Raw genomic sequence first — 24,737 nt, 5'->3', positions numbered from 1 at the left:
GGTGGTCGGGTTGAGGTGTTTCACTCGCTTGTCTGTTTCACTCGCTTGTCTGTTTCACTCGCTTATCATGCACGTTACTCTTACGGATATTTCAAATAGAAGAAATATTAAGATAAAAAGACTAAGTAATAAGTTAGACTATATCCGATTAGACTATATTAAATTAAAAGAAAACTAGGACTAGTTATATTTAAATTAGAACTACTTAAAAATATAAGAATATACGTAGTATTCTATATATCTCTTCTAGAATTATTAAAAATTAAAACTAAACTAGCGTTAGTTAAAGTTAATAAAGAAATTTAAGAGTCTAGATACTTAGTAGAAAGAATCTTGAATTACGAAGAGATTAATAAAGAGCTGTATCACTGATAGTTAGGACAGAGCGAATTAGAGAATACGTGGGAACTAGTAGAAAACCTTACCCGGTAGCTTATGGCTCGCTACTACTTAGAATCGCATCCCAGTCCACGGACTCGTGGAAGGGGACTTCAGCCTAAGGGAAGTCAGGATCGGTAAAGGCGCCTTCCCCCTCTACGGGTTGCTCCTCTAGTGCGCTAAGGGCCTATATCTCACGACGAAGTATTCTGGAGGAAATCTCTTCTAACTAAGCAATAGAATCCTAAATTGCCGAATTCTCGGCTTCGGCGTCTGCCAGGACCCGGCGGAGACGAGCAATCTCCTTACGCTTCCGGCGGGATTTCTCCTTAAAGGCCTTTTTCTCGTCGGCTACTCGGCGAAACTCCTCGAGAGAGAAAGAACCATCGTAATCGATATTCTTACGGAGGTAGTAGGAACACTTCTTGGACCGTTCTTTAGAAAAATAATAGGTGTCGCCCGAACGGGCGCAGTTCGAACAGGAGACTATCGCAGGATCGGTGGAAAGCTCGATAGCGGTGGCAAGGGCAAGACAACGGTCAGCAGAAGAACGCTTATACGGCCTGGAGGCAGGACGAGATATTGTTAGCCATAATAGGGAAAGTCGGCCGAGAATACGGGACTATAGGGGACTCCGGAGGAAGAGATCACGATTACGTGACTGCTCTAGTTAATCTGGTGCTCTGTATAGAGCACTTAGAGTAACAGAGCACTACGAGTTTCATATATCTATATAGTCGCCTATCTCCTATAGTTCTATAGTCCTTCTCGTAGTTAACTTCGTTCACAAGCTAGGTGATATATTATCATTGATAGCTTTCGTTCTGACGTACCTTACACCGTTATACTCCTTCTATACTTCTGCTTATTAGTGAACCTGATCGAACTCGTGACCTTGCGGAACGATTCGTGACAGTTAGGTTGGACCTACGTAGTCCTGCTCGAAGCCGCATCTCTTTTTAATCAAGTCTTGGATTTGGTAGTAAACATCGAAGGGTGCAATTGGAAGGTTTGAGATAAGACGAACCATCTGGTCCGAATACGAACAGACCGAGACCATCTTTTGTTTTCCCCTGTGACTGTATACATTGGTCTCTATGTAGAGGTACTACTGTATCTGTATTATCGTAGTATGATGACACCATATATGACTCAAGTCATGGCTGAATGGTTACTACAGCTCTTACAAATCTCCAGCCTTGAAGAACTTCTGCCCCTTGATGGTGAGCCATGGGACCAGGCCAGTCCGGCCTTTGTTCACCTTGCTCTCTCCCTTGAACTCGTGGATCATGATCTCGGGCTTGACGGCCGACGTGTCGACCAGAACCGAGCCCTCGGCATCCAACGCCTCGGCCTGGACGCTTTTGACACCCACGCGGGCGATGGTGAGGACGGTCTCGAAGCTCTCCCGGTCGACCTGGCCGATGAAGGACCGGCGCCCGCCCAGAACCTCGTAGAAGCGCCAGGCCTTGGTCCGGGTGTCGCCGTTCCACGACACATAGACGTTGGTGGCGGCGGCATCCTCGTCCTCGAGGGCGACGATGGCGGGCGCCTCGTGGGGGATGCCCGTCCAGTTGTAGCGGAAGCCCCGGTAGTTCTGGACCCCCGATCCCAGGTAGTCCGAGTCCATGTAGGTGTGGAAGATCGGGGTGCCGTCGGACTTGAACTCGGTCATGGCGCCCTCGGAGCCCCAGTTGACCAGGACGTTGCCGTTGGGCAGCAGCTGGGTCGACCCCTGCGACTTGGAGAGCAGGTCGTCGGGCGGGTGGAAGGCCTGGACGATGGTCGCCTCCCAGGTCTCAGTGTCGACCTCGATGATCTTGCCGCGCGAGATGTTGTAGAAGTGCACCTCGTGCCCGTGCCCGCTCTCAGTGCCGTGGGCCGAGTTGTCGTACAGGCTGATGATCTCTTTGGTGCCGTTCTCCGACCGGGCTTGGAACCGAGCGTGGTGCTGGAAGGCGAACTCGACCTCGTCGCCCATCTTGAAGCTGGACGACTTGCCCGACAGTTGCCACATGATCTCGCCCGTCCGCCCGTCGACCTTGTACACCGCGTTGGCGTCTCGGGCCGAGATCAGGTAGTTCCCCTGGTCATCCTTGTCCACCGAGTTGATGTGGAAGTAGTCCCATGCGTCCGAGCTGTTGTACCCGGCGCCTGCTTGCCCCGGGTTGAGTGGAAGATAGCCCTCTGTTGTTGTTGTTATTGTGACACACAATCAGCATTGTGTGAGCGAGAGCGATGATGGTGGTGGTGGCATGAGGCAGGAGTAGCAGTAGTAGTAAACACAGACGTACCTGATGGGTCAACATGTTCGAGACTGCTCCACTCGAACAAAACCGCTCCAGTCTCGATATCAAGTTCTGGTAAAGAAGACAAGTAAGCATTCGTTTTCGCACAGACATGTGTACAGCTCGGCAGCACCAACCTTGAAACCGGGCGTCGACGATCCACTGCTGCTCGTCGCTACCCCCGTAGGCGGTCAGATTGTAAGGCACCGGGTGGTAGATTTGAATCAAGGCCGTCTCCTCGTTGATGATGTGGAACTCGTGTTTGTCCGTTAAGCGATGGTTCCCGGCTCGGAGTTCTTTGATGGTCTCATAGTTTTGGTCGAGAAACGTCGTGTGGCCGTGGCCGTGACCGTAGGCGGCATTGTGGCTTCCTTCGAAGCAGAAGAGAATGTCTTTCCCCTTGTATCGTGCCATCTGGAAGTTGGTCGCCCAGATGGAGAAGTAGGTGAACCCCGACCAGACCAGATCACCCGTGTCGGTAAAGATGTACGGTGCCGCCTGGGCAGGCCCGTGATGGGTCCCCTCGGGATATCCAGAGAAGGGAGCCATGAACAAATAGCCCTTCTCGACCTCCTTGCTGGCCGGGATTGTGATGTTCAGTCTTGGAGGTGCTAGGTCGGGCCTAGATTTGTATTGCCAGTCGGCCGCGACGCTCGGAATCCATGCAAGCCCCAGGGTGAAGGCTATGAACGAAGCCGCCCATAGACCTCTCTTCTCTCTCGCCGGTGCCATACTGGGAGACTTCGATACAGATCGGTCGATGTTGATGTAGTGCTCGGAAGAGACAGACTGTTGGTGGAAATCAAGTTAAGCACGAGGGAAGCGCCGGTCGTCTTATAAGGGGCCCAGTCGGTCACAGCAGGATATAGCATAACAACTCCCATGTCAGAATCCGACTTTACAATGGCGGAATGATGTGGGGATTGGACCATTATCGCCTTGTATAGCGTGCAGCGTCGATCCCATTGCGCACATCGTCCCCGACGCTCTATCGCACACGGACAGCAACTCCGCTTCCCAGTTCCACAGTCCAAACTCAGCGGCCGGATTTTCACCGCCACCACGGACATGAACCCCGAAGCCAGCGCGAGGAGCGACCACGCCCATGGACTCGGGCATGGATCTTTTGTTTGTCCTATTGATGGAAATCGATCGCGGTAGATCAACGCTGTGTAGGACATTGGCTGGTGGCCCTCTACTCACCGGGTAGTCGATTGGTTTCATAATTTTTCTTTTCTTTTAATTTGGGTTGAGTGCATCCCTACAAACTACGTACACGCCCATTAGGATTCCTGATCCTGCAGACTCAAGAGCATCAGCGCAAGATGGATTCATCCCCCCCGATATCTCCCCACGAAGGGAATAGCCAGGTCTGCTCAAGTGAGGATGTCGGAAAGATCGACGACAGAACACCACTTCTCGCCGCCTACCCAGGTGGAGCGAAGCAAGTGGAAGAGAAATGGACGCGGGGGGCTGGCTTCGTCTGGATCGAAATTGGTAAGCTGCATACATCACACGTGAACGGCGGCAAGGCGAACAATTATACTGACTGCCGTAGCCATCTTTTCCAACGTTTTCCTCTCCGGGTTTGACGGAACCATCACGGCCTCGACCTACGCAGTCATCGGGTCGGAGTTCAAGGCGGCGAACACCATCTCCTGGCTGACCACGTCTTACCTGATCACGAGCACCGCGTTTCAACCTCTCTACGGCCGTTTCTCCGATATTCTCGGTCGTCGAACCTGTTTCTTCACTGCCACCATCACGTTCCTGTTGGGGTGTCTCGGGTGTGCTCTGGCCCCCGACATGATCACCTTGAATCTGATGAGGGCTCTCACCGGGCTGGGAGGAGGTGGACTGATGACCATGGCCACGATCATCAACTCGGACATGATACCCTTGAAGGAGCGTGGGATGTACCAAGCGTGTCAGAACGTGCTCCATGGGTTTGGATCCATCTGTGGCGCGTCCCTCGGCGGGCTCATCGCCGATCATATTGGTTGGCGTTGGTGCTTCTTGTGTCAAGTGCCGGTCTCCATCTTTGCTTTCGCGGTCGGCTTCTTCGTCATCACGAAGCCTGAGACCAAGACCACGGTCGACGAAGAAAACCCGACCTCGGAGAGACCGGCGTCCAAGTGGAAGGAGATTGACCTGGCCGGCGCCATGCTTTTGGTTCTCGGCCTGTCTGCACAGTTGGCTGCCATGAGTATGGGTGGGAACAACTACCCCTGGACCGACTTCCGGGTCATCCTCGCCATGATTGTGAGCGTGCTTCTCCTGGTCGTATTCGTGTTCGTGGAACTGCGAACCACAGCAATTCCAGTGATGCCCATGTCCATGTTGAAAGGCACGCTGGCCATTTCCAATCAAATCAGCAACGTGTGTGTGGGCATGGCGGCATATTCGGTGAGTTCTTGCAGCCCTGAATCCAACCTCAACGGGGGGCTTTGCTGACTGCAAGGCGAGTTTTTGTTCATGCTGCCTTTGTTCTTCCAGGTTGTTCTTCGAGACAGCCCCTCGGAAGCGGGCATCCGTCTCGTGATACCCTCGCTGGCCACTCCAGTCGGCGGGCTGGCTTCGGGCATCATCATGTCTCGATGGGGCCGTCTCAGCGAGCTCGTCCGGGTGGGCTGTCTGATGATGATGGTGGGCAATGGCTTGGTGGCCTCGCTCAAATACCACGACGAGTCGTGGAAGTATCTTGTCTATCTGATGCCGGCGAACTTCGGCCAGGGCATGTCGTACCCTGCCATTCTCTTTACATTTTTGGCCGCGTTCGATCACAGTCGTAAGTACCTCTTCCCCTTTCTTCGCATGGTGGGGCTCAGGCTGACTTCCCCCCAAGACCAGGCTGTCTCCACGTCCATGGTCTATCTGTTCCGCTCGATGGGGACTGTCTGGGGTGTGGCTGCCTCTTCTACTTTACTGCAAAACATTCTTGCGCAGCAGCTGCCGTCAGCACTGGCAGACATACCCGAGAAGGAAAAGGTGATACAGTCCTGGGGCCTGCGTGCATGGGTTCAGGATGCTGACTTGGGAGTTCTATAGATCATCGATGAGATCCGTCATTCCATTACGAGCTTGAAGACGCTTCCACCCGAAGTTCAGTCGGCAGCACGTCACGTATATTACGACGCCTTGCAGTGTGGATTCATTGCCAACACCGCAGTTGCAGCGCTGGCTTTGGTCACGTCTTTCTTTGCGCGCGGGAAAAGCCTCGATCGAAGCTGAGGACCCGGTTTGTTCCTTCAGCGTAGCATTATGTAGCACGTTGCCACCGTATCTACCAAAAATGTCCCATGTCTCTCCGAAAATCTATCTGGGTGAAATCGAAACGTGTACAAACCTCATGTTGCCCATCATATTCGATCTCTACGGTTACTCTGCACTTCGTGGTTACAGATGTCTGTGACGCACTAAGCTCAGGCTCGAGCCTGTGGGATAGACTTTCATAGTCACCCGGTGGTGGATCCTTTAGCCGCGGATTGTACCGCCATCTGGAGTCCAAGTCCATTGATAATGCCGGCCAGGGTGCGAACGGGGGCCAACTCCGAAACGCTCTCAAGGTCTCAGGCGCAACTTCGAATCCTTCAGATGTCATGATGCCAAAATCCATGAACAACCACCAGGCCATGGAACATCCAGGACCCGCTTGCTGCGAATTGCGTGCCAGACACCCTTCTCGACGTGCTCGTTGCCGCTGATAACGCTCGGGTTGCTACTGTCGAGATGTACCAGTAGCATGTCTATACAAAAGGTGCATAAAAGGAAGGATCCCATCCTCCCTCGCCTGTTCGAAATGAACCAGACTTAGGAGCTTGTGATGACATAGCCAGCACCACCTCCTTTCTTTGCCTCAGGTCCGGTTGTACACATTCGGTACCATTCTTCTGGAACCACAATGATGGCGCAGGAAAACAGTCACAGTGTCAGTCATGGGTGGAATGAGAAGACTGCGACTTCTGGAGAGAAGCGACCTCCTCCCGTCGGCACAAGCACCGCCCTCCCCGTGGAAGCGGACGACAGCCCGGAGGGAGGCAGCATCAGAGAAGATTGCTACCTCGGATCGACTGAGCAACATCCCTTCTCCTCGCCGGCTGATGCAGAGCACTGGCGCAGCGTCTATGAGTCTGCCCGTTATGAAGGGCGCCATCGCTACGACCCATCGTGTCAATGGAGTTCCACTGAAGAGAAGAGACTCGTGAGAAAGCTTGATCTCCGGATCATGGTCTGGGTCTGGATCATGTTCTGCTCTCTCGACCTGATCCGCCGGAACATCAACCGCGCGGTCTCGGACAACCTGGTAACTACCCATGCTCTTCCCTTGGAGCAAATTTGATGACCATGTCCAGCTTGATGATCTGCACATGAGCACCAACGATTACAACACGGGTCAAACCATCTATCTCGTCTCGTTCCTGGCCGCTGAACTTCCTGGAGGTCTCTTGAGTAAGAAGATTGGGCCAGACGTTATGACCCCCATCTCCATCACTCTTTGGGGGACCCTTTGTTGCCTACAGTCTCTGATCAAGGACCGTGCCACCTATTTTGTTTTCCGTGCTCTCATCGGCTTCTCTCAAGGAGGGTTCATCCCGGATCTTGTCCTTTACCTGTCCTATTGCTACAAGAGTACGGAGCTACCCATGAGACTGTCGGTCTTCTGGACAGCAATCCCGGTGACGCAGATCACTGGATCACTTCTTGCGGCAGGGTTTCTCAAAATGCGTGGGATACGAGGTTGGGCAGGATGGCAGTGGCTGTGAGAATTCCCCTTTTGAGAGAGTGGATACAGCGAGTTGACTGTGCCCCTAGATTTTTGATTGAGGGATTGATGAGCGTCGTCGTTGGCCTGGTGACCTTTTTCATGATGCCACCCAGTCTCACTGAGACCCACAAGATCCTGGGTGGCAAGGCGAGCTGGCTCCATGGTAAGACCGGATGGTTTACGGAGCGAGAAGAAAAGATCCTGGTCAACCGAATCCTGCGAGATGACCCGTCCAAGGGAGACATGAACAACCGACAGCACGTCGACCTCAAAGGCATCTTGACCGCGCTCACGGACGTGGATCTCTGGCCCACGTACATTGTAAGTCCTCGTGGCACCGATAACTTGTCGAAGGGTGCTGTGTCCGAGACTGATTTTTCTGTGTTTTACAGCTCGGTATCCTGGCCTTTATCCCGTTCCAGCCTGCCGCCAACTACATGTCGCTCACCCTGCGAAACATGGGCTACACCGTCTTTGAGGCAAACATGCTCGCCATTCCGGGCTATTTCCTGTTCTTTGTCAATGTAGGTTCTGCCCCCTGCCTCGGCTTGGGGTTCTGCCAGAGCTGACAGGGACGAAAAACCCAGATTCTCGCCGTGGTATGGGCCAGCGAGAAATACAGGGAACTCTTGATCTTCGCGTCGTTGAGCAACGTCTGGGTTCTGCCTTTCCTGATTGGACTGGTTGCAATCCCCCATACGGCCAGACCCTGGGTTCGGTACGCGCTGTTGACGGGAGTCAACGGAGAGCCTTACTGTAAGTCTGTCGGGGACCAGCCACACCATCACCGGATTTTTCTAATGTGTCGGTACCTTGGTCCAGCTCATGCCATTCTGGTGGGGATGATTTCCCGCAACGCCAACAGTGTGGCTACTCGCGCCGTCGCTGCGGCGGTGTACAATATCTGCTATCAGATTGGATCCATCGTCGCCGTCAACATCTATCGAAACAGTGATAAGCCCTACTGTACGTTTCCCTGATTACTACCTCTTTGTTGTTTGAGGAGAGTACGTACGTACATACTAATCACCTGGACGCCATAGACTATCGAGGCAACAGGATCCTGGTCGGATTGACTTCGGCCAACATTGTCCTGTTCGTCCTGGCTAAGTTGTACTACATCAAGCGGAACCAGCAGAAGGAGAAAAAGTGGCGGGCGTTAAGTCAATCTGAGAGGGACAACTACCTGACCACCACCACGGATACGGGCACGAAGAAACTCAATATCCGCTTCGCTCGCTAGTTTTGCTATTGTCACTAGAAAGGGGTGCTGACGAGTCTGGGAATATGGAGCACCGCGACACTCCATCTTGCGCTGCTAGAATGCGTACTCAGCATCGTTGCCCTTTCATGGCTGCGGCGGTGTGTCTAGAAGTTCGTTGAGAGGTAGACCTGTACTATACTGGCGCACGGAAGATGACTAGCCAATACGGAACACGGGGTTATCATTTAGAACGAGGGGAGGAAGTCACTTCACTCTGAACCATGTCTATATAGTATCGCCTTCTAGATAAACCCTCTTCCGATAGTCAGGTAGCCTGTAAGAATGCCCCTAATTACTACTATTACTAGTGCACCGATATCAGATCCACCACCACTTCGAGATCGGCCCAATCAACCTCTCCACGAGTCACCCGTCGCTTTCGGAGTTGGACTCCGTTCCAGGGGCGATGATTGCCCTGCTCGCACCTGATTGCGTGATTGTCTGCGAGGGGCTTTTCACCTTCGACCGTCACCCATCATCCCCATCCTCATTCCCCATCCCTCATCCACAATCCCTCTCACCAATCTATCTCTACTACCGACCATTTGTAAATTGATCTCGTACCTCAAACAATGATGCATCGGCTACCCGGGGAGAAAAGAATCTCGTGAGTTTGCGCGAGAGAACGATGGACTGAGAACCACACAGGTTAACAAATTACTGCAGTTGCAAACGATGCCAAACCCGTAAGGTACGTTATACTCTTCTCACTTGTGGCCTCCTCTTCTGCGGAAAAGACTCATTTTATCTCTTCCGGGTCAGATCAAATGCACTCGAACGACGCCTTGCCGTAGCTGCTCCGTCGCTGGCGTCAAATGCGAGTTCCGTGCCGAAGACTGGAAACGAGCTCCCATCTCGCACGAGTATGTCTCTGCGCTCGAGGGCCGCATAGCTGCCTTGGAGTCCCTGCTCTCCCGCATCAAGGCGTCGTCGGGCCCTGAGCGTGAATCCATCATTGACGGTGTTGATCTCGTCGACCATATGCCCTCTGGAGGCGGCAACCACCACTCCGTAATGCAAGCACCGGCACATGATGCTTCGGATCAAGACGTCCTGGCAGATGGGAATGACGGCGATGGCGGTGACCTCATGGGTTCCTCCTGGAGCTACGATGGTGGAGAGGGTATGTCGTTGATATCCCAGCATACTGTTCGGCCGTTTGAGCTCACACTCTCGTCCTTTCATCAGGTTCTACGATATTCTTCGGTCCCGGTAGTATATACAGTACGGGTCTCCTTGGGACTTCCAAGTCTGCGATGAATCGTTCGTCAGCAGCTCGGCCGTGCTCTAGGATGCCCACCACCACCATCGCCACCAGATCCATCTCCAGCCTGTCGGGGATCATCATCCACGAGTGCATCACGCTGTTCTTCCGGTGGCAGCAGCCTTATTCCACGCTCATCGACCGGGATGCTTTCCTGCTCGACTTCTCGAACAGTTCAGGTTCCGGTGAACACTGTCCACCGGCCCTCTTGTATGCCGTGTGCTCTCTCGGGGCATTGATGTCTCATGACCCAAACATAAGGGGCCTCGCCGACCTCTTCTCGACGTGTGCGGAAGAAGCCATATCTACAAGGCCACCCTGGATCCCCAGCGTGACCACGTCGCAAGCAATGCTGCTCTGTGCAATCTTCGAAGCAGGGCGGGGCAGCGCATCCAAGTCCTGGATGTATTCAGGTCCGTGTTACTCACCAAGGGGTTTGTTTACTGGCACCAACGAAACTCACTCTTCGCAGGAATGGCATTCCGGATGGCACAAGACTTGGGCCTCCACGAAGGGCCCCGGTCGGCGGCGGCTACTGCTTCGTGTCACAACAGTTACTATCATCACCACCGATACCCCTCAGGTGCGCCGCTCGTTGACTTGGAGTCACGGCGACGCATGTCTTTGACCTTTGCTATATCCGATAAGTTCCCACTTATTCCACGTAATGACCTGCGATAGACCGCACTAACTCGAGCGCCCTAGGATCTTGAGTCTCTTTTTCGGGAGACCGACCGCCATGGATGAGGCCGACTCCGACCTGGATACCGGTATGATCGTCTCTGATTCACCGACAATGCCAAACCCGGCCGACTCGGCGGCCCAGCGGATCTGGATGGCATGGCTCCAGCGTCAAACTGGCAGCATCAGCGGCGGCGCCGGCGGCGGCGGTAATCCAGGAGACAACCACGCACAGCAGCCATGTCCAGCACATGTTTCGACCGTCTTGATCACCAAACAAGGCCAGTTGGGGAGGATCATGGAAGAAATCCAGGTCCAGCTCCACTCGTCCAGAGCCAAATCGGTCGGTAGGTCCGAGTATTGGGCCGAGGCCGTCTACAACAAGCTCAATGCTCGACTCTGCAGCTGGCACGATTCCTTGCCCGGAGACATGCGGTGGAACCGATGGGGCTCGAACCTCGTCGAGGTCGACCCTAGTCTGGCTGCCTTACAGTACGTTTTCCTACCATTTCCTGTATCCCTTTCACACCAGAGAAAAGTCCTAACATGACTTTGGGTCCAGCGTGCTTTACCACACAGTCCGCATCACTCTGAATCGTCCTCTTCTCACCACCACCACAAGAGTGCGTCAGAGACGGACGGGGCCAGCTTCAAGTTCACACTCGGCCGCGTTCAACATCTGCGACGCCTCGGTCGAGATGATTGTCGGCATCATCCGCCGGTTTGGCGCACAACACACCTTGAAAAACGCCCCCCTCGTCTTTGTCCACGGCGCCATCACCTCGGTCGATGCCACGATTGCCATGTTACCGGTATCAGCGTTTGTGGAACAACAACAACAACAACAACAACAACAACAACAACAACACCAACAAGACAGCAGCAGCAGAGGAGGAGGAATCCAAGACAGCTTGCTGCCCATGTTGGATGCCATTCTTGGAGACCTTTCCCACGCATGGGCCATTGCCAGTGAGGCCAGGATCCGGCTACAAGAAATGATGGACCAAAAACCACTGGTGGGAGCAGGAGGTGGTAGTTGCACTGGTACTTCCACTCCCACTACCACCACTACTACTGGCTCGACCGGCGGGTTGTCACCCGGCATGTTTGATCTTGTTCCCATCACCACCGCCGAATCTACTGGAGGACTGGCAGCAGCCGCCGCAGGGATGCAGCAGCAACCATATCCAAGTACCAAAATGTTTTTTGCCGGCAGTCCGACTGTCGTGCAATGCCACCACCCCCAAATTCTGGACCAGCTGGAATATCTCGAGGACAGTGCCACCAGTGGGTTCGGCTGCTTTGACGTGTCCAGTAGTGGTACTACCGGGTTGGCCTATGATGAGGACATTCTATACATGTAGTACTTTCTAGTAGTATATACTCTCAAAAGAATACTCCAACAAGATTCTGAATACACCGACAAGTAGATTACTTTTATACGTCTATACATACAGACAGAAGTACTACATGTAGCTATCATATCTATAACTTGACCTCTGCGGGTCTGTTCTCCTTGCTCTGCAATGCCTCTATCACCTCGGTAGCCCCGTGCTCTCCGCTCCTCACGGCCGCTTCTATATACTCTTTCTAGACTATACTCGTCTCGGTTCCTATAAAGTAGACGTTACTAAAGGGCTCTCGGATAGCGTAGCCGACGCTACTTATAACGTCCGGTACGGTAACGAGATAGGGGTAGCCTTTACTCTATTCTTCCTTACTCTACTTCTACTCGAAGATCTCGACCGGCGCGTAGATTAGGTTTTTATCGACGCCGGTATAGATTTACGCGACTTAGGCTAGAACCTCGTAACGACGTTACGTCGCGAGTAGCTTCGACTACTCGCGGCCGACGTTTATTACGAAGAAGTAGATTAGGGCGAAACTACCGTTCTCGACGTCGGACGTATTGTAGATTAGGGTAACGGATTCCGTCTCGTTATCTATTTTAGCGTCGGCGACGGTATTAAAGGAGTACACTAGGCCGGCGAGATTAATCGCGATTTACTAGAGCGTCGCGTAGACCAGAATTACTTTACTAAGGTAATCTAGCTAGATAGACGAGAATAATACTAGTTTAGCTTTTATAAGAACTAGGCTAAAAGTAATATTTCGATGTACTTATACTTTCTTAATATCCCTTAGTTCTAGCTATTTCTATATAGATCACACCTTATCTAAATTAGATTATATACTCTTAATTAAGATAATATACTCTAGAAATTTACCTGGGGGGCATCTCTCCAGGCGAGTCGTCAAGTATACCTAGGGATGGTCCGACCAGCGCTGACATACGGCTCGCTGGCCTGGCACAGACCGGAAGGGGCCATCGGTGGAGGAAAGACTACCGCGAGCAAACTGCAGGCCATCCAAGGACGCTGCCTAAGGGTGGTAGCCGGAGCCTATAAGGCTACGTCCACCCAAGCCTTAGAGGCGGAGACGGGGGTTCAGCCACTCGATATTCACCTCGACAAGCTCACGTTAGTGGCTGTGGCGCGCTGTGTGCTCTCGGAAGCTGGTAAGGGAATCGAGAGGAGGGTGGCAGCAATCCTGAGGGGACGGGGAGTTCGGGGTCGAATGCCGACTCATTGGGGACCGCTTCAAACCCTGAAAGCCTGGATAACGGCGATCTCACCCCAACCTCTGGAGAGACGACAGGGGCTGAACGAGGAAGCAAATCGGAAGGCCAACCGGGAGCTACTCGAAATAGCGAAAACAGCAGTTACCACCGAGTGCCAGCGCCGCTGGAGGATCCGGTGGGAAAATGGAGAGAAAGGGGCTCACAGCCGGGTCCTGCAACCCCGGCTGAATGGAAAAAAGACCCTACAACTCCACAAGGGGATGAAGAAGCATCAATCGGCGATTACGGTGCAACTAAGAACGGGGAAGATAGGCTTTCGAGCCTTCCTCCACAAAATGAAGGTCCCGAACATTGGCAGCCCACTCTGTCCGATGTGCGGAGAACTAGAAACGGTACAACATGTCCTATTAAGATGCCAGAGATGGACGGAGCTGAGAGAGGAGTGTCTAAGAGACGGACTCAAGACTGGGGTCAGGCCGACGTTACAGGCGCTCCTGAACACGAAACAAGGCTGTCGAGCGGCAGTCAGGATGATACAGAGAACGGAACTACTTATGCAGTACCGCCTCTGTGAGGTGTTGGCGGTGGAGACGGAGGAAGAGAGGGAGGAAAGAGAGGAAGAAGAGAGGGATGGAGACCCGATCAGGGCTTAGAGGTTAGGGAAGGGTGTTGAGTCCACATTAGCCCGAGTTTGGCTACGAGGACTATAAAGGGAACCAAATAAATAAATAAACTAGCTATAGAAGCTAGTTAAGATTAACTTCTTTCTTACGAATTAAATAAGTAAAGATTATAAATACTATTCTTCTTACTTTTATTAATAATATAATTATCTATAATTAGTTAGAACTTTTTTTAAGTACTAAACGGACTTCTATCTATATTATTATAATAGAAAGATTTTCGCTTAGAAGTCTTTAAACTACTATAATCTCTTTTATTATCTTCTTTAATTTCTTATAACGAATTATAATAAGTATGATATTTATCTAGATACTCTAGACTCTTTTCTTATTATCTTTATTATAGATTATAACTACAATTTCTTTATCTTTTCTCTTAATAGTATATTAAAAGTAAATTAATTCTATTATAGATACTTAACTTTAGTAATATTCTTATATCGCTATCTAACTTTATATCTTTTAAACGATAGAGTACTCTTTTATTATTTATTATTTAATCTTTTTTATATTCTATAGAATTTTATCTATTATTTAGAATTACTCTTAATTATATAATATCGCGTTAGATCTCTAAAAGATATAAAAAATCTCGTTAATTATCTTTTAAAAAACACGTTTTTCTACTATTATATACTCTTCTTTATCTTTTTTAATAATCTTCGAAGTATCTAATACTTTCTATAGCTTATTAAAGCTTTTCGTAACTTTTCGAAGCTATAGATTATCGTTCGGGCTTAGAGTAGTCTTTTATAGCTCTTTCGTCTTCTTTTCGCTAGTCTTTTATATCGATATCCTTCTATCTACTTAGATCCTATTACTATAGTCCTACCTATTCTCTTTTAACTATAAATACTCGTTACTATACGTAGCTTCGTTGTTATAAAGCCTATATTAGTAATTATTTTAATACTTATTTTTCTTAAAAAAATAATTTAATATTAATATTTAAAATTAAACCTATACTAGTATAAGGTACTACATAACCATATAACCGTTTTTTTAAGTTTATATAACTATAATCTTATATTAATATTACCTAGTAGTAATTTAATAGCTAAATTAAAGCTAAATTAAAACCGGATTAAAACCGGATTAAGACCGAATTAAGATCGGATCGAGACTAGATTGAAACTGGATCGAAACCGGATCGAAACCGGATCGAAACTAGATTAAATAAGACGATGTCGCTAATAGTCTTTAGGCACTTACTCGTCTTATCGCTTATAGTCTGTCCGAGGCTTGGTTCCTAGTAAGACGTTAGGTTAGGTATATATACTTGATTTATATAATTAGTAGTAGTTTTTTAAATAGCTAGGTCCTGATAGATAGAGAGTACTACTAGTATATAGTAGGTGGGACTCTTATAGGGAGGTTTCTATTCTAGATATAAGTGGGTGTAATATATAGTACTATATTATAGCCTGAACCCTCTCGAGTCAATAGTACATTATATATTCACTTAATGCTATACTAGGTATCTATACAGACTAGAGACAGTGTTTAGAACGTCTCCGAGCAGTGTCCCTATAGTTCTAACGCGGCTTTAGCGTGCACTGTATTAAGACAGCTTTACCACGGTGTTGGTATAGTGTTGACACGATGACACTTGAAGATTCTCACCGATTTAAGAACCTAATACTATGGTATCAACACTGTCTTAGTCTAGTACTAACATAGATATCTAAGCGGTATTAAAGCTAATTCAAGATTCTCAGACACGTCTCTTGGATATAGATTTAAACTACAGGTAAGTTATTGCCAGTACTACTATATTTATTCCCTAAGGGCACCCTATGTATTTATGGCTTACTAGTACTACTCCTTTCCGCGGCCAGCAGCACAGGTTTGAAGAACTTGATTTTCTCGCGGCTTGGTCTCTAAATGACATTCTTCAGCGTCTGGCCGGCCAAAAGCCTCCTCAGGTTGTCAGCAATCAAGACCTCAGCGTCTTGCGGCCGGCCTCCCGCGGCGTGCGGGCTCACAATCACATTTGGCGCGGTCCACAAAGGCGACTCAGCCGGTAGCGGCTCCTTGTCAAAGACGTCGAGGGCAGCACCTCCAACCTCGCCTTTCTCCAAGGCGTCGACCAAGGCGAGCTCGTCGACGGAGGTGCCTCGACCAACATTCACAATCCAAGCGTGCGACGGAAGCAGTTTCAGACGGTCGGCGTTCAGAGCATGGCGTGTGGATTCCGAGCCGGGCAGGATCATGACGAGCGCGTCGGTGGATGGGAGCAGTTCGGCAAGCTTGTCTTCGGCGTAGACCTCGATTCCGTTGCGCACGCCGGCGTGGCGAGCGACGCCGCGAACAACGGCGCCCAGTCCGATCAGGTGGGGGACGAGAGTCTTTGCGATGTTGCCGAACCCCCAGATCAGAACATTGGCGTCACGCAGCGTCGTGAAGGCGCCCTTGGGACGGTCGGGCTGCGGGCCCCCCAGGTGAGCGGGCCATTTCCTCTGCAGCTGGTAGTCGCGCATCTCGAAGAAGCGACGGGCAGCGTTGAGCAGGAGGCCCAGAGCGTGTTCGGCCACGGTGCGGTCGTGGAGGCCGGAGCCGGTGGTGACGGTGATTTTCGACGTGTCGAAGCCCGCGTTCAGTACGTCGTTGGGCCCCGCGGCCAGAGACTGAATCCAGCGGAGGTTGGTGAGCTGTTTGGCGGCGTCTTTCAGGTTGTCTGCCGAGTTGGTCCATGTGATGAGGATCTCGGCGTCGCGGTGGTCAGCCGGGATGGGGGTTTTGACGTCGTATGGGTACAGCGATACACTGAACCCTTCGAGGCTCTGAGTGTCGAGCTTGAGGGAGGTGGGGTAGAGCAGCTTCATACTGGACGGTGCTGGTGCTGGTAACGGGATATGGTCCGGAAGAGCCTGTACTCCGTATGCTCGTGAGATGATCTGGGGAAGTTTCTTCCACGACGAGAAGAGTTGAAAGTGAGTGAAGAGGTGAAGAGGTGACGAGTAAACTGTAGTCACCAGATAGACAGTCGATTATTGACGAATTACGGATCCTACTTTTCTCATGAGGGTGCTTTTTAGTGAAGTGACGAGCTCGCGTCGGTGGCAATTGGCCCGACGGCTACTGAACGTTTCATTTGCCGATTCATGGCCTTATCACGTGAACAGACGTTGTATTAAAGCGGCAATGGATGAATCCCCTTTCAGCAAATATCTAGTATCCGTGCCTCGGCACCTACTACTGGGCATTCGCAGCCTTGCCCTTCTTTCTAGCTGGACCACTGGTGGATTTACTGTAGCTAAGGCTCTCTACCTAGGCCCTTTTGATAAAAAAGAGGGGAGCGCTTCACACTTGGATCATCAAGATATCTTTTCCTGGCCCGCGTGGAAAACATCAATGGCAACAAACTGCTGCAAACGGCAGAGACCACGAAAGAGAACGCCCAGTTTCACAACCAATTGGCCATAATCGACCACCTCGACACGTTCCTCCTCATGATCTTGGCCCTCTAGCCGTAGGCCATACCGAAGACTACATACAGTATTCTTCGTTACCTGACCCTGTGCCCCAATCAACAACTTGATGGAGCTGGAACATGTGGAGTTCGGAAGAACATTTGCGGCGTACGGCTTGCGTCCACCCTGGCAAGGTCAAGCTGCCACCCAGCTCACGGGCTGCCTGGGCGCAGGCTAGCACAGGAGCGCAGGACAAGAGAGGGTAGTACCGGATCCGTACTTGAAAGGGTTACCTCTAGGCAACATATACTTGTCTGACCCAAGCGACTCAACTTCTGGCGTGTTCAACTTGCCAAACTTGCACGCTACCCTCCCTAACCCAGACATGTTACTTCATCGGCATGCAGCATCTATGCAGGTCTTTTCTGCTCCGAGCCTAGATAGACAATCTGGTCAAGACCACAAGGTGGACTTCAATCTGCTGGGGGGAAGATTCAGGGGCTTTCGTGAGGAGCATGGAGAACAAGAGTTGCATCACAAATACTAGGTATTGAGGATGTGTCTGTTTCCTATATAGTATAGGACTGACTGGACTCACAATTGAGGACACTCAAGCCCAGTGCACTACCTAGCCATAGAGAATCGAGACAACAACGACTCTCTCTGCGTGATACAATCAGGTCTTATATGCCAGTAGCAGAACAATACCGTCAACCGGGCTCTGAAAGTATTTCCCATACTATGCACTGCCTGTGTAATACCCATACCCCTACCAACTCCGCAACATCGTCATGCCAATTCATGATGGCTATTTACAACACCTTTTGATTCATTCGTCTTCCCCAGACCTGGACGTGACCGAAGCTCTTGACACCTTAGACGTTCTGCTTCCACCTCTTGCACCACGAATTGGCGTGGGCGGATGGCCTGCTCTGGCTCTGGCTTTGCATGAGGTTATGAGGAGAGGAGGTTTGCACAGGTCCTTCAGCGACGTGATGTTGTGTGGCTTGGTCGTATCTGTGGAGACGAGGGAGAGATAGATCCAACGGTGAGGCCAGATAGTTGGTTGAACGAGCTGGTGCGGTCAAGCCAGGTGCAGGCGGGTTGGTTGTCGGCGTCGATGACTCGAGTCTTGGACTCGTAGTGTTCGGCGTCACAGACTCGTGCTTTGCTTCTGGACAGTGTGATTTCCTCACCCAGTAGGATAGGCGACGCTGAGGCCTGCGAGACAGAATGGCTGATATTTGGCGTTGGTGGTGTAGATGTGCTCGCGGGTTTCGTTGACTAAGGAATAGAAAAATGTATTTCCCTTGCTTGATGGCGTGAGCTCGATATGCTCGCGCGCCCAAAGGTCCACGAAAGGGTCGTCCAGGGAGTAGAGGCAACTCGTTCACGGGCAGCCCCTTTCAGATCGCTCATGATGGAGACCGTCATGGTCCCGGTGGCGTGGGAGCCCGTACTCACCACCCCAGCATTTTGCCTTCCCATTCAAGTTCTTCTCCTTAACACCCGGAGGAAAACAACATCAGTGAGCCACCCGGTTCTAGAAAGGAACTCCCTGGGCCTTTCAAACTCACCCACCCCAACTTTACGTCGTGGGCCGGTTCCCGTCCTCCCCGCCGCGCAAGGCGGCACACTGTTATCCGGTACGTTAGCACCTCAGAGACGCGGCTGTATATTTTGTATTCTTCCTGTATTTTATGGCCTAGAGAGAGAATAGGTAGCTATGCCCAACAGGAACCACACCATCACACTAGAACATGTAGGAGTATAAGGGCGGCGCCCTTCAGACCTCTAGAAAGGAACTCCTTCTGCCTATCGGGCTCATATCAGCAGCCAGGAGCCCCCCCCCTTCCCGGCCCCCGTATCCGGGGAAGACATGAAGCCTTCCCGGCCTCTCTGCCCTGGCCGGCCTCGCGGGCCTCGGCCTTGGTGGCTTTGCGGCCGTTGAGGCCGGCCTGGGCGCTCGACGGCGCACTACCCCCAGCTCGACATCGCGGGTTTGCTCCCGCTCCTCCTCCTCTGGCGGCGGAAAGCGGCCCGCCACCACCACCGCCACCAAAAACACCACCGCGGCAAGCCAAATGGTTAATAGAATTGACCACAACACAACCCGGACGACGACGAGGGCAACGCCCTCGGGTTCTCCAACGAGGAGAAAACCCAACGAACTAGGAGCACGTTGTTAGTAAATATCACTATTATCATCTGGATATAGTATAACTAACCTTGAACTACCATATACGATAGTTTGATTGACAGACATGGCCTACTCCCGTATCATCAGTACTAGTTGATAGTGAGGCGGCCGCTGTTCCACTTACCCGATAAAAAATGAAGTAAAAAAAAAAAGAGAAAGAAAGGGGGACTCCAAAAATTCGAAAACGAGTCTGCTATCTGTTAGTCGACAAGGTTATAAAGGGGTGAATAAAGGGATACTCACGGATAGACGATAAAGACTCGTCTTATGTAATGCTATAGAATGTTAGCAGCTCTATCTCATAGTACGGTCACCAGAGTACTCGCCTTTGTGGGGGATAAGTATGCTGAAGCACAGGTCTGGATAGCGTTGATTGTTGTGCATGAGGATGAAGATGACACCCGTGAAAAAAAGAGGAAGAGGAAACAAAAGTAAAGTAGAAGTACAACCCGCCAGCGGGGGATAAGTGTGCTGAAGCACAGGTCTGGATTGCGTCGATTGTCGTGTATGAGGATGGAGATGACACGCGTGAAAAAAAAGAGGAAGAGGAAGAGGAAGCAAAAGTGAGGTAGAAGTACAGTTGAACCCGCCAGCGTCAACTGTGACTGCCACTCTAAGACTCACAAAAGCAGGAGCCCTGGTGCGTCTGGAGGATAGCAGCCTGTTGATGCCATGCACCTTCCGCCAAGAACACAACGACACAGAGAGGTGGTGTGCGGGTGGTGCTAGCAACGTCGCACTTGTATACGTGATATAGGCATTGCCGTCGGAGAATAGTGAGACTAGCCTTGTAACCGTGTCTCCGTTGAAAGATCATCCATTGTAAGTACCAGATACTACCTGGTAGGTATGCATAATAATCTGATACAGGTCAATACATTGCAGTTGCCGTGAGCTCCTGTGCTAAAGCCAGCTCAGCCAAACTTTTCAGGTCCGTTAGATCACACGTAGCCGTATACTTGAAGAATAACAGCGCTCCCATCGCAACAGAACGTACAAGTTGAACCATACACTACCTCGGCCGGCTTGACACCCGAATCAATCATTGATTCTGCTGAAGCCGAGCCCCGGCCAATTGATGCTCAACGATGCTCGTCCATAAAGTCTTTGTGGAACTTCGTCCATCTGCTGATCCAATCCGTGCCCGGAGGGAGGAAGGTTGTTCGGAAATGGAGCGTGCCGGGTTCCTGACCAAACCCAGATCCCGGTACCACACAAATCCCTGTACTGTCGAGGAGACGGAGACAATAAAACGCGTCTGGGACACGATCGGCCTCTTTTGCCGCCTCGACCGCTTTTGGAGGTAGATTGATGGTCGGAAAGAGATACATGGAACCCTGTAGTAATTCAGCATCCAGAAGTAGCAAGCGGGATCGCCGGCTGTATGGCAGACTTACCTGTGGTTCACCAATCTCCACTCCCTCCATCTGCTTGAATGCCTCATAGAGCGCATAGGCTCTTTCCTTTAAGCCATTCTTGATGCTGTCGTATTCCTTGCTGTAGAGTGCAAAGCTGGGATCGCCCTCCTTGGGCGGATTCACCATGAGCTCCAGCAGACATTGACCTACTACAGGAGGACAAAGCATGATGGAGATGAATTTGTAGATCTGAGCTTGAACCTCCGGGTCGAACCCCACAAGTTCAAAATAACCAGCACGGTGTCCGCATTCGCCCACCATACCTTTGGAGACAGAGTTGAGCGACGCGAGTTCGACGGTATCGTAAGTGCCCGGCTCCCTTTGTTGCATCGTGCGCAAAGCGCGTTTGAAGGAGTGGAATTTCCCAATAAAGACGTTGGTCTGGTAGACCTCGTCGGCTATGATGACAAGATTCTTTTCCGCGGCAAACTTGATAACACCCTCAACGTCATCTTCAGACAGCGAGGCACCTGTAGGGTTGCCAGGATTGATGATGACAATGGCACGGACATCCGTGCCTTCACTGACCGCCTTGTCATACGCATTCTTGATGACCGTGATATCTGTGCCCCATGCGTGTGACTCCTTGAGGTAGTATGGTACACAGCGTGCATTCAGGATGTCGAGTGTGGCCGTGTACAGAGGATACTGGGGGATGGGCACCAACACACCCGTCTCGGGTGCGGCACAAATGACGTTCAGGAGGGTGTTCACACCCGACGAAGCACCAGCCGACAGATAAATGTGGTCTCTGTGGGCAGGGAACCCATCCCGTCGCGCGATGAAATTGGCCACGGACTGCCGTATGCCAGGAGCCCCTGCAGACTGTGAATATGCACCGACGGAGCCGACCTGTTTGAGCAACCACCGAGCACGGTCAATCGCGTCTTGCTTGTAGCCGAAGCTCGACTTTAGGGCCTCTTCATTGTCCAACAGAGCCGGGTGCTCTAGTAGGGCGAGGACTTCCCTGAAGAACGTAATCGGCTTCTGATCAAGTTGTTGCGGGTTACCGATATTGGCCGTGATGACACTGCTGAAGGGCAAGGGAGACTCTGGGGGAGTAGGAGGGTCGTTTTGCGTCAGCTGGTGACGGTACTCCTCTGACTTCATCGCAAGCTCGCCGCGAACAGCATAGTGGGCCTTTTTCACGTGCGGGTTGATGTTATTGATGTTCAAACTGCGAAGGCGCGGTGTGGACGACATGTTGCGACGATTTGAAGGGGATCTGAGCCTGGAGGGTGAAGAGGGAACTGGACCACCATATATGTCAGTGACATGTCGGTCGTAATCGTATCAGCAGAAAATAAGTCGGGGAAGAAGCAAGCATGGGGTCGTGATTGTCACCAGTCGCGTGCAGCACACGAGACTGCATTATCAGGCCACGGCATACAAGGGGTCTTGCTTTTTCTTACCTCGAGTCTGGACCGGCCGCAATGAAAGCGAGGATGAGGGAAAGGAAGCGGTCGTCGCGCCAGATCTGCAGCAGAGAGACTGGGCACGCAGTAAAATCAAGGAAGCCCTGGGTGCAGGCCCCAGCTGCATTTCTCTCGAGGGAGGAGGATGAACTTGGTGGGGGGATTGACGAAGCGTTATCGGAGCGCTGGCATCAAAATCGACAGACTTGTCCTTTCGCCGGGAGGACTAGACGACGGACGTGGACTGTGTTGTTGCACCTAGACACGGGGTGCATGGCATCTCGAGAAAATCTTTGCACTAGAATAATGAGTAATACTCGAGACGCGGAGAGAACTGCTTGAGCCGTCTGCGGTGGTGATGGGGGGGATCCCAGCAGGGATAGGCTCAGGACGCCCTACGGTCCCCAAGCCTACAGTTAGGCAGCTCCCCTCATCTTAGGTGCGGTATCTTATCACCTAGTGTGGGGTGCGCTGCGCCCTTTGCGGCAATCGCCCATCTCGAATCGGCGGTTGGTTGGCATTGTCTCTGCGTGGGATGGAAATCGCAGGCGAGGGAATTCAACATGTCGCCAACCGCGGGTTGAGGCGAGATGACTTTAGCTGGCAAGGACAATGTCTGGCCATCGTATTCTCTCTACGGAGTGCGGAGTACTGCGCCCACATATCAATCAGCAGCCTTTGTGCTCACTGCTCACATCCCATCGAAACGCCCTACGCAGCAACGGCGGGGGCCGCCGAAAATGATCACACGCCGACCAGGTATTTTACCATTTTAGGCTCGCTCGCTTCCTCGTAATCTCACAGCCTGGCCATATTTCTGCAGCTTCGTGATGAGGGCATCCCCCTGCTTCACGACGTCGGCGTACTGTTTGTTCTTGTCATCCGGACGCGTCGTCTCAATGACCCCTTGCACTCGATCGATGGTGCAGCTCACCCGACCACCCGCAATGAATTTGGCCAAATCCTTGTCCAAGAAATCCACACTGACCCCGAATGCTTGCGCCATCGTAGCAAGGCCCACCACTCGGTAGGATTGCAGCAGTTGCTGATAGCCTCGAAGGCGCATCTCGCGGACAAACCACGCCCGGTGCTCATACAGATACCGGTCCTGCGTCAAGAAGTTCTCTTCCACTGCAGCCAAAGCAAGGAAGAAATTGCGGTAGTTGCCTCCGTACAAGCTGTTGACTAGTCCTGCGAGAGACGCAAAGTCCAGGGGTGTCTCGGTCTGCGATTCTACCGCCGAGCCAGAACCTAAAGTAGCCAGGTTCACCAGGCCGGATGCGCGTTCTGCAGTTGATGAAGACACATCCTTCATCTCTTCATCCGCGCCCGGTACCTTCTCTTCGCCATCTCCCAGGATCGCCTTGATCTCTGGTGCATCTACGACTTTCGCCTTGAAATCGACTCGTTTAAGGGATAATGACCCCGCAAGGACGGCGTACACGACCAGGGACGAGTAACTGCAGAGTTCGTAGCTGGTGAATGTGGAGAGACTGTCGAGCAGTAGAGGGGCAGCGAGGTTGTAGGATCGAACAGTAAGGAGGTGCAGGCCTTTGTACGCCTTTAATCGATTCCTTCGGTCCCAGTCACCACCACTCTCCACCAGGATGTCTGCGCGTTCCACCTGCTTTTTCACAAATGCCTTGTCGTTGAAGAAGAGGCCGATCCGGATGATGGCAAGGACAGTGTCGATTTTGGTCCCCAGAGGGCCAGTCTTGTCAAACACTTTCTCATATGCTGCGATCGCTTTGTCCTAGGCTCAAGTCAGCGTCCGTTATATTTCGCTCACAGCCTGTCCAAAGACTTGCCTTGTCACCAATTCGAGCCCAAAACTCGGCCCGTTTACTTCGAACAGCTTGCACCTCGGTTTCACCCGCCTTTTCTTCGGCCTCCTCTTCCTCTTTTTGATACTCTTCCAGCTCTTTATCATTGTCGGCCTTGAGCTGCTCATAGAGCGCCTCGTCCCAAGGCAGGATGCCCGAAGACAGGAGCTTCTTGGATGGCAGCAGATTACTGGACACGAGAGAGGCTCTCCGAGAAGGGGCCTTGAACGGAGTATTCACAGCTTGTGCTGTACTTTCGCCGATCGAGTTGAGAACGCCTTCGGTGGGGTGGGCTAGGTGCCTATAGAGAGGCGCCATCTTGTGTTCCTTGATTGCATTTTGAAGATAGTTTAAAGACGTTGTTTGTGAGGTCCGGGCGGCAATTCCGAGAGAGAAAATGTGCTGTGCAAGGGAGAGGTCCGGGTATTTGATGAACTGCGAATCCGAACCCATGATGAAGGTAGCAATGAGGGAGATGACTGAGGTGTTGAGGTTAGGGACGAGGCGTTGGAAATGTAGGGTGCATATAGGTTGCGAACATGGGCAACACGCGGTCGGACGCCA

At 51.6% G+C, this 24,737-nt stretch overlaps 8 protein-coding genes across 8 annotated transcripts; 3 read left to right on the top strand and 5 right to left on the bottom strand.

The window, feature by feature from the left end:
* Positions 1-1,561: 1,561 nt before the first annotated feature.
* Positions 1,562-3,398, bottom strand: A1O3_00943 (uncharacterized protein; the record flags this gene model as incomplete). Its single annotated transcript, XM_007731093.1, has 3 exons — positions 1,562-2,565; positions 2,673-2,738; positions 2,804-3,398. 3 exons carry the CDS (start codon positions 3,396-3,398, stop codon positions 1,562-1,564), a joined length of 1,665 nt encoding a protein of 554 aa, XP_007729283.1.
* A 593-nt stretch (positions 3,399-3,991) lies between these two features.
* Positions 3,992-5,897, top strand: A1O3_00942 (uncharacterized protein; the record flags this gene model as incomplete). Its single annotated transcript, XM_007731092.1, has 5 exons — positions 3,992-4,163; positions 4,225-5,072; positions 5,133-5,454; positions 5,512-5,654; positions 5,715-5,897. The coding sequence occupies 5 exons, from the start codon at positions 3,992-3,994 to the stop codon at positions 5,895-5,897; spliced, it is 1,668 nt and encodes a 555-aa protein (XP_007729282.1).
* Positions 5,898-6,570: 673 nt separating this feature from the next.
* On the top strand, positions 6,571-8,674 carry A1O3_00941 (uncharacterized protein; the record flags this gene model as incomplete). The annotated part of the gene is made up of 7 exons (XM_007731091.1): positions 6,571-6,969; positions 7,019-7,425; positions 7,479-7,752; positions 7,824-7,955; positions 8,019-8,187; positions 8,254-8,397; positions 8,475-8,674. The coding sequence occupies 7 exons, from the start codon at positions 6,571-6,573 to the stop codon at positions 8,672-8,674; spliced, it is 1,725 nt and encodes a 574-aa protein (XP_007729281.1).
* A 765-nt stretch (positions 8,675-9,439) lies between these two features.
* Positions 9,440-9,841, bottom strand: A1O3_00940 (uncharacterized protein; the record flags this gene model as incomplete). Its single annotated transcript, XM_007731090.1, has 1 exon — positions 9,440-9,841. The coding sequence occupies one exon, from the start codon at positions 9,839-9,841 to the stop codon at positions 9,440-9,442; it is 402 nt and encodes a 133-aa protein (XP_007729280.1).
* Positions 9,842-10,698: 857 nt separating this feature from the next.
* A1O3_00939 (uncharacterized protein) lies at positions 10,699-12,004 on the top strand (the record flags this gene model as incomplete). Its single annotated transcript, XM_007731089.1, has 2 exons — positions 10,699-11,132; positions 11,203-12,004. 2 exons carry the CDS (start codon positions 10,699-10,701, stop codon positions 12,002-12,004), a joined length of 1,236 nt encoding a protein of 411 aa, XP_007729279.1.
* A 3,780-nt stretch (positions 12,005-15,784) lies between these two features.
* Positions 15,785-16,729, bottom strand: A1O3_00938 (uncharacterized protein; the record flags this gene model as incomplete). The annotated part of the gene is made up of 1 exon (XM_007731088.1): positions 15,785-16,729. The coding sequence occupies one exon, from the start codon at positions 16,727-16,729 to the stop codon at positions 15,785-15,787; it is 945 nt and encodes a 314-aa protein (XP_007729278.1).
* Positions 16,730-20,599: 3,870 nt separating this feature from the next.
* On the bottom strand, positions 20,600-22,138 carry A1O3_00937 (alanine transaminase; the record flags this gene model as incomplete). The annotated part of the gene is made up of 2 exons (XM_007731087.1): positions 20,600-20,854; positions 20,915-22,138. The coding sequence occupies 2 exons, from the start codon at positions 22,136-22,138 to the stop codon at positions 20,600-20,602; spliced, it is 1,479 nt and encodes a 492-aa protein (XP_007729277.1).
* A 984-nt stretch (positions 22,139-23,122) lies between these two features.
* Positions 23,123-24,626, bottom strand: A1O3_00936 (26S proteasome regulatory subunit N7; the record flags this gene model as incomplete). The annotated part of the gene is made up of 2 exons (XM_007731086.1): positions 23,123-24,096; positions 24,155-24,626. The coding sequence occupies 2 exons, from the start codon at positions 24,624-24,626 to the stop codon at positions 23,123-23,125; spliced, it is 1,446 nt and encodes a 481-aa protein (XP_007729276.1).
* Positions 24,627-24,737: the final 111 nt, after the last annotated feature.

This window comes from Capronia epimyces (assembly GCF_000585565.1).
Source record: "Capronia epimyces CBS 606.96 chromosome Unknown aczIQ-supercont1.1, whole genome shotgun sequence".
NCBI lineage: Eukaryota > Fungi > Ascomycota > Eurotiomycetes > Chaetothyriales > Herpotrichiellaceae > Capronia > Capronia epimyces.
Note: the sequence above shows the minus strand (reverse complement) of the source record. Positions and strands in the feature narration are given on the sequence as shown.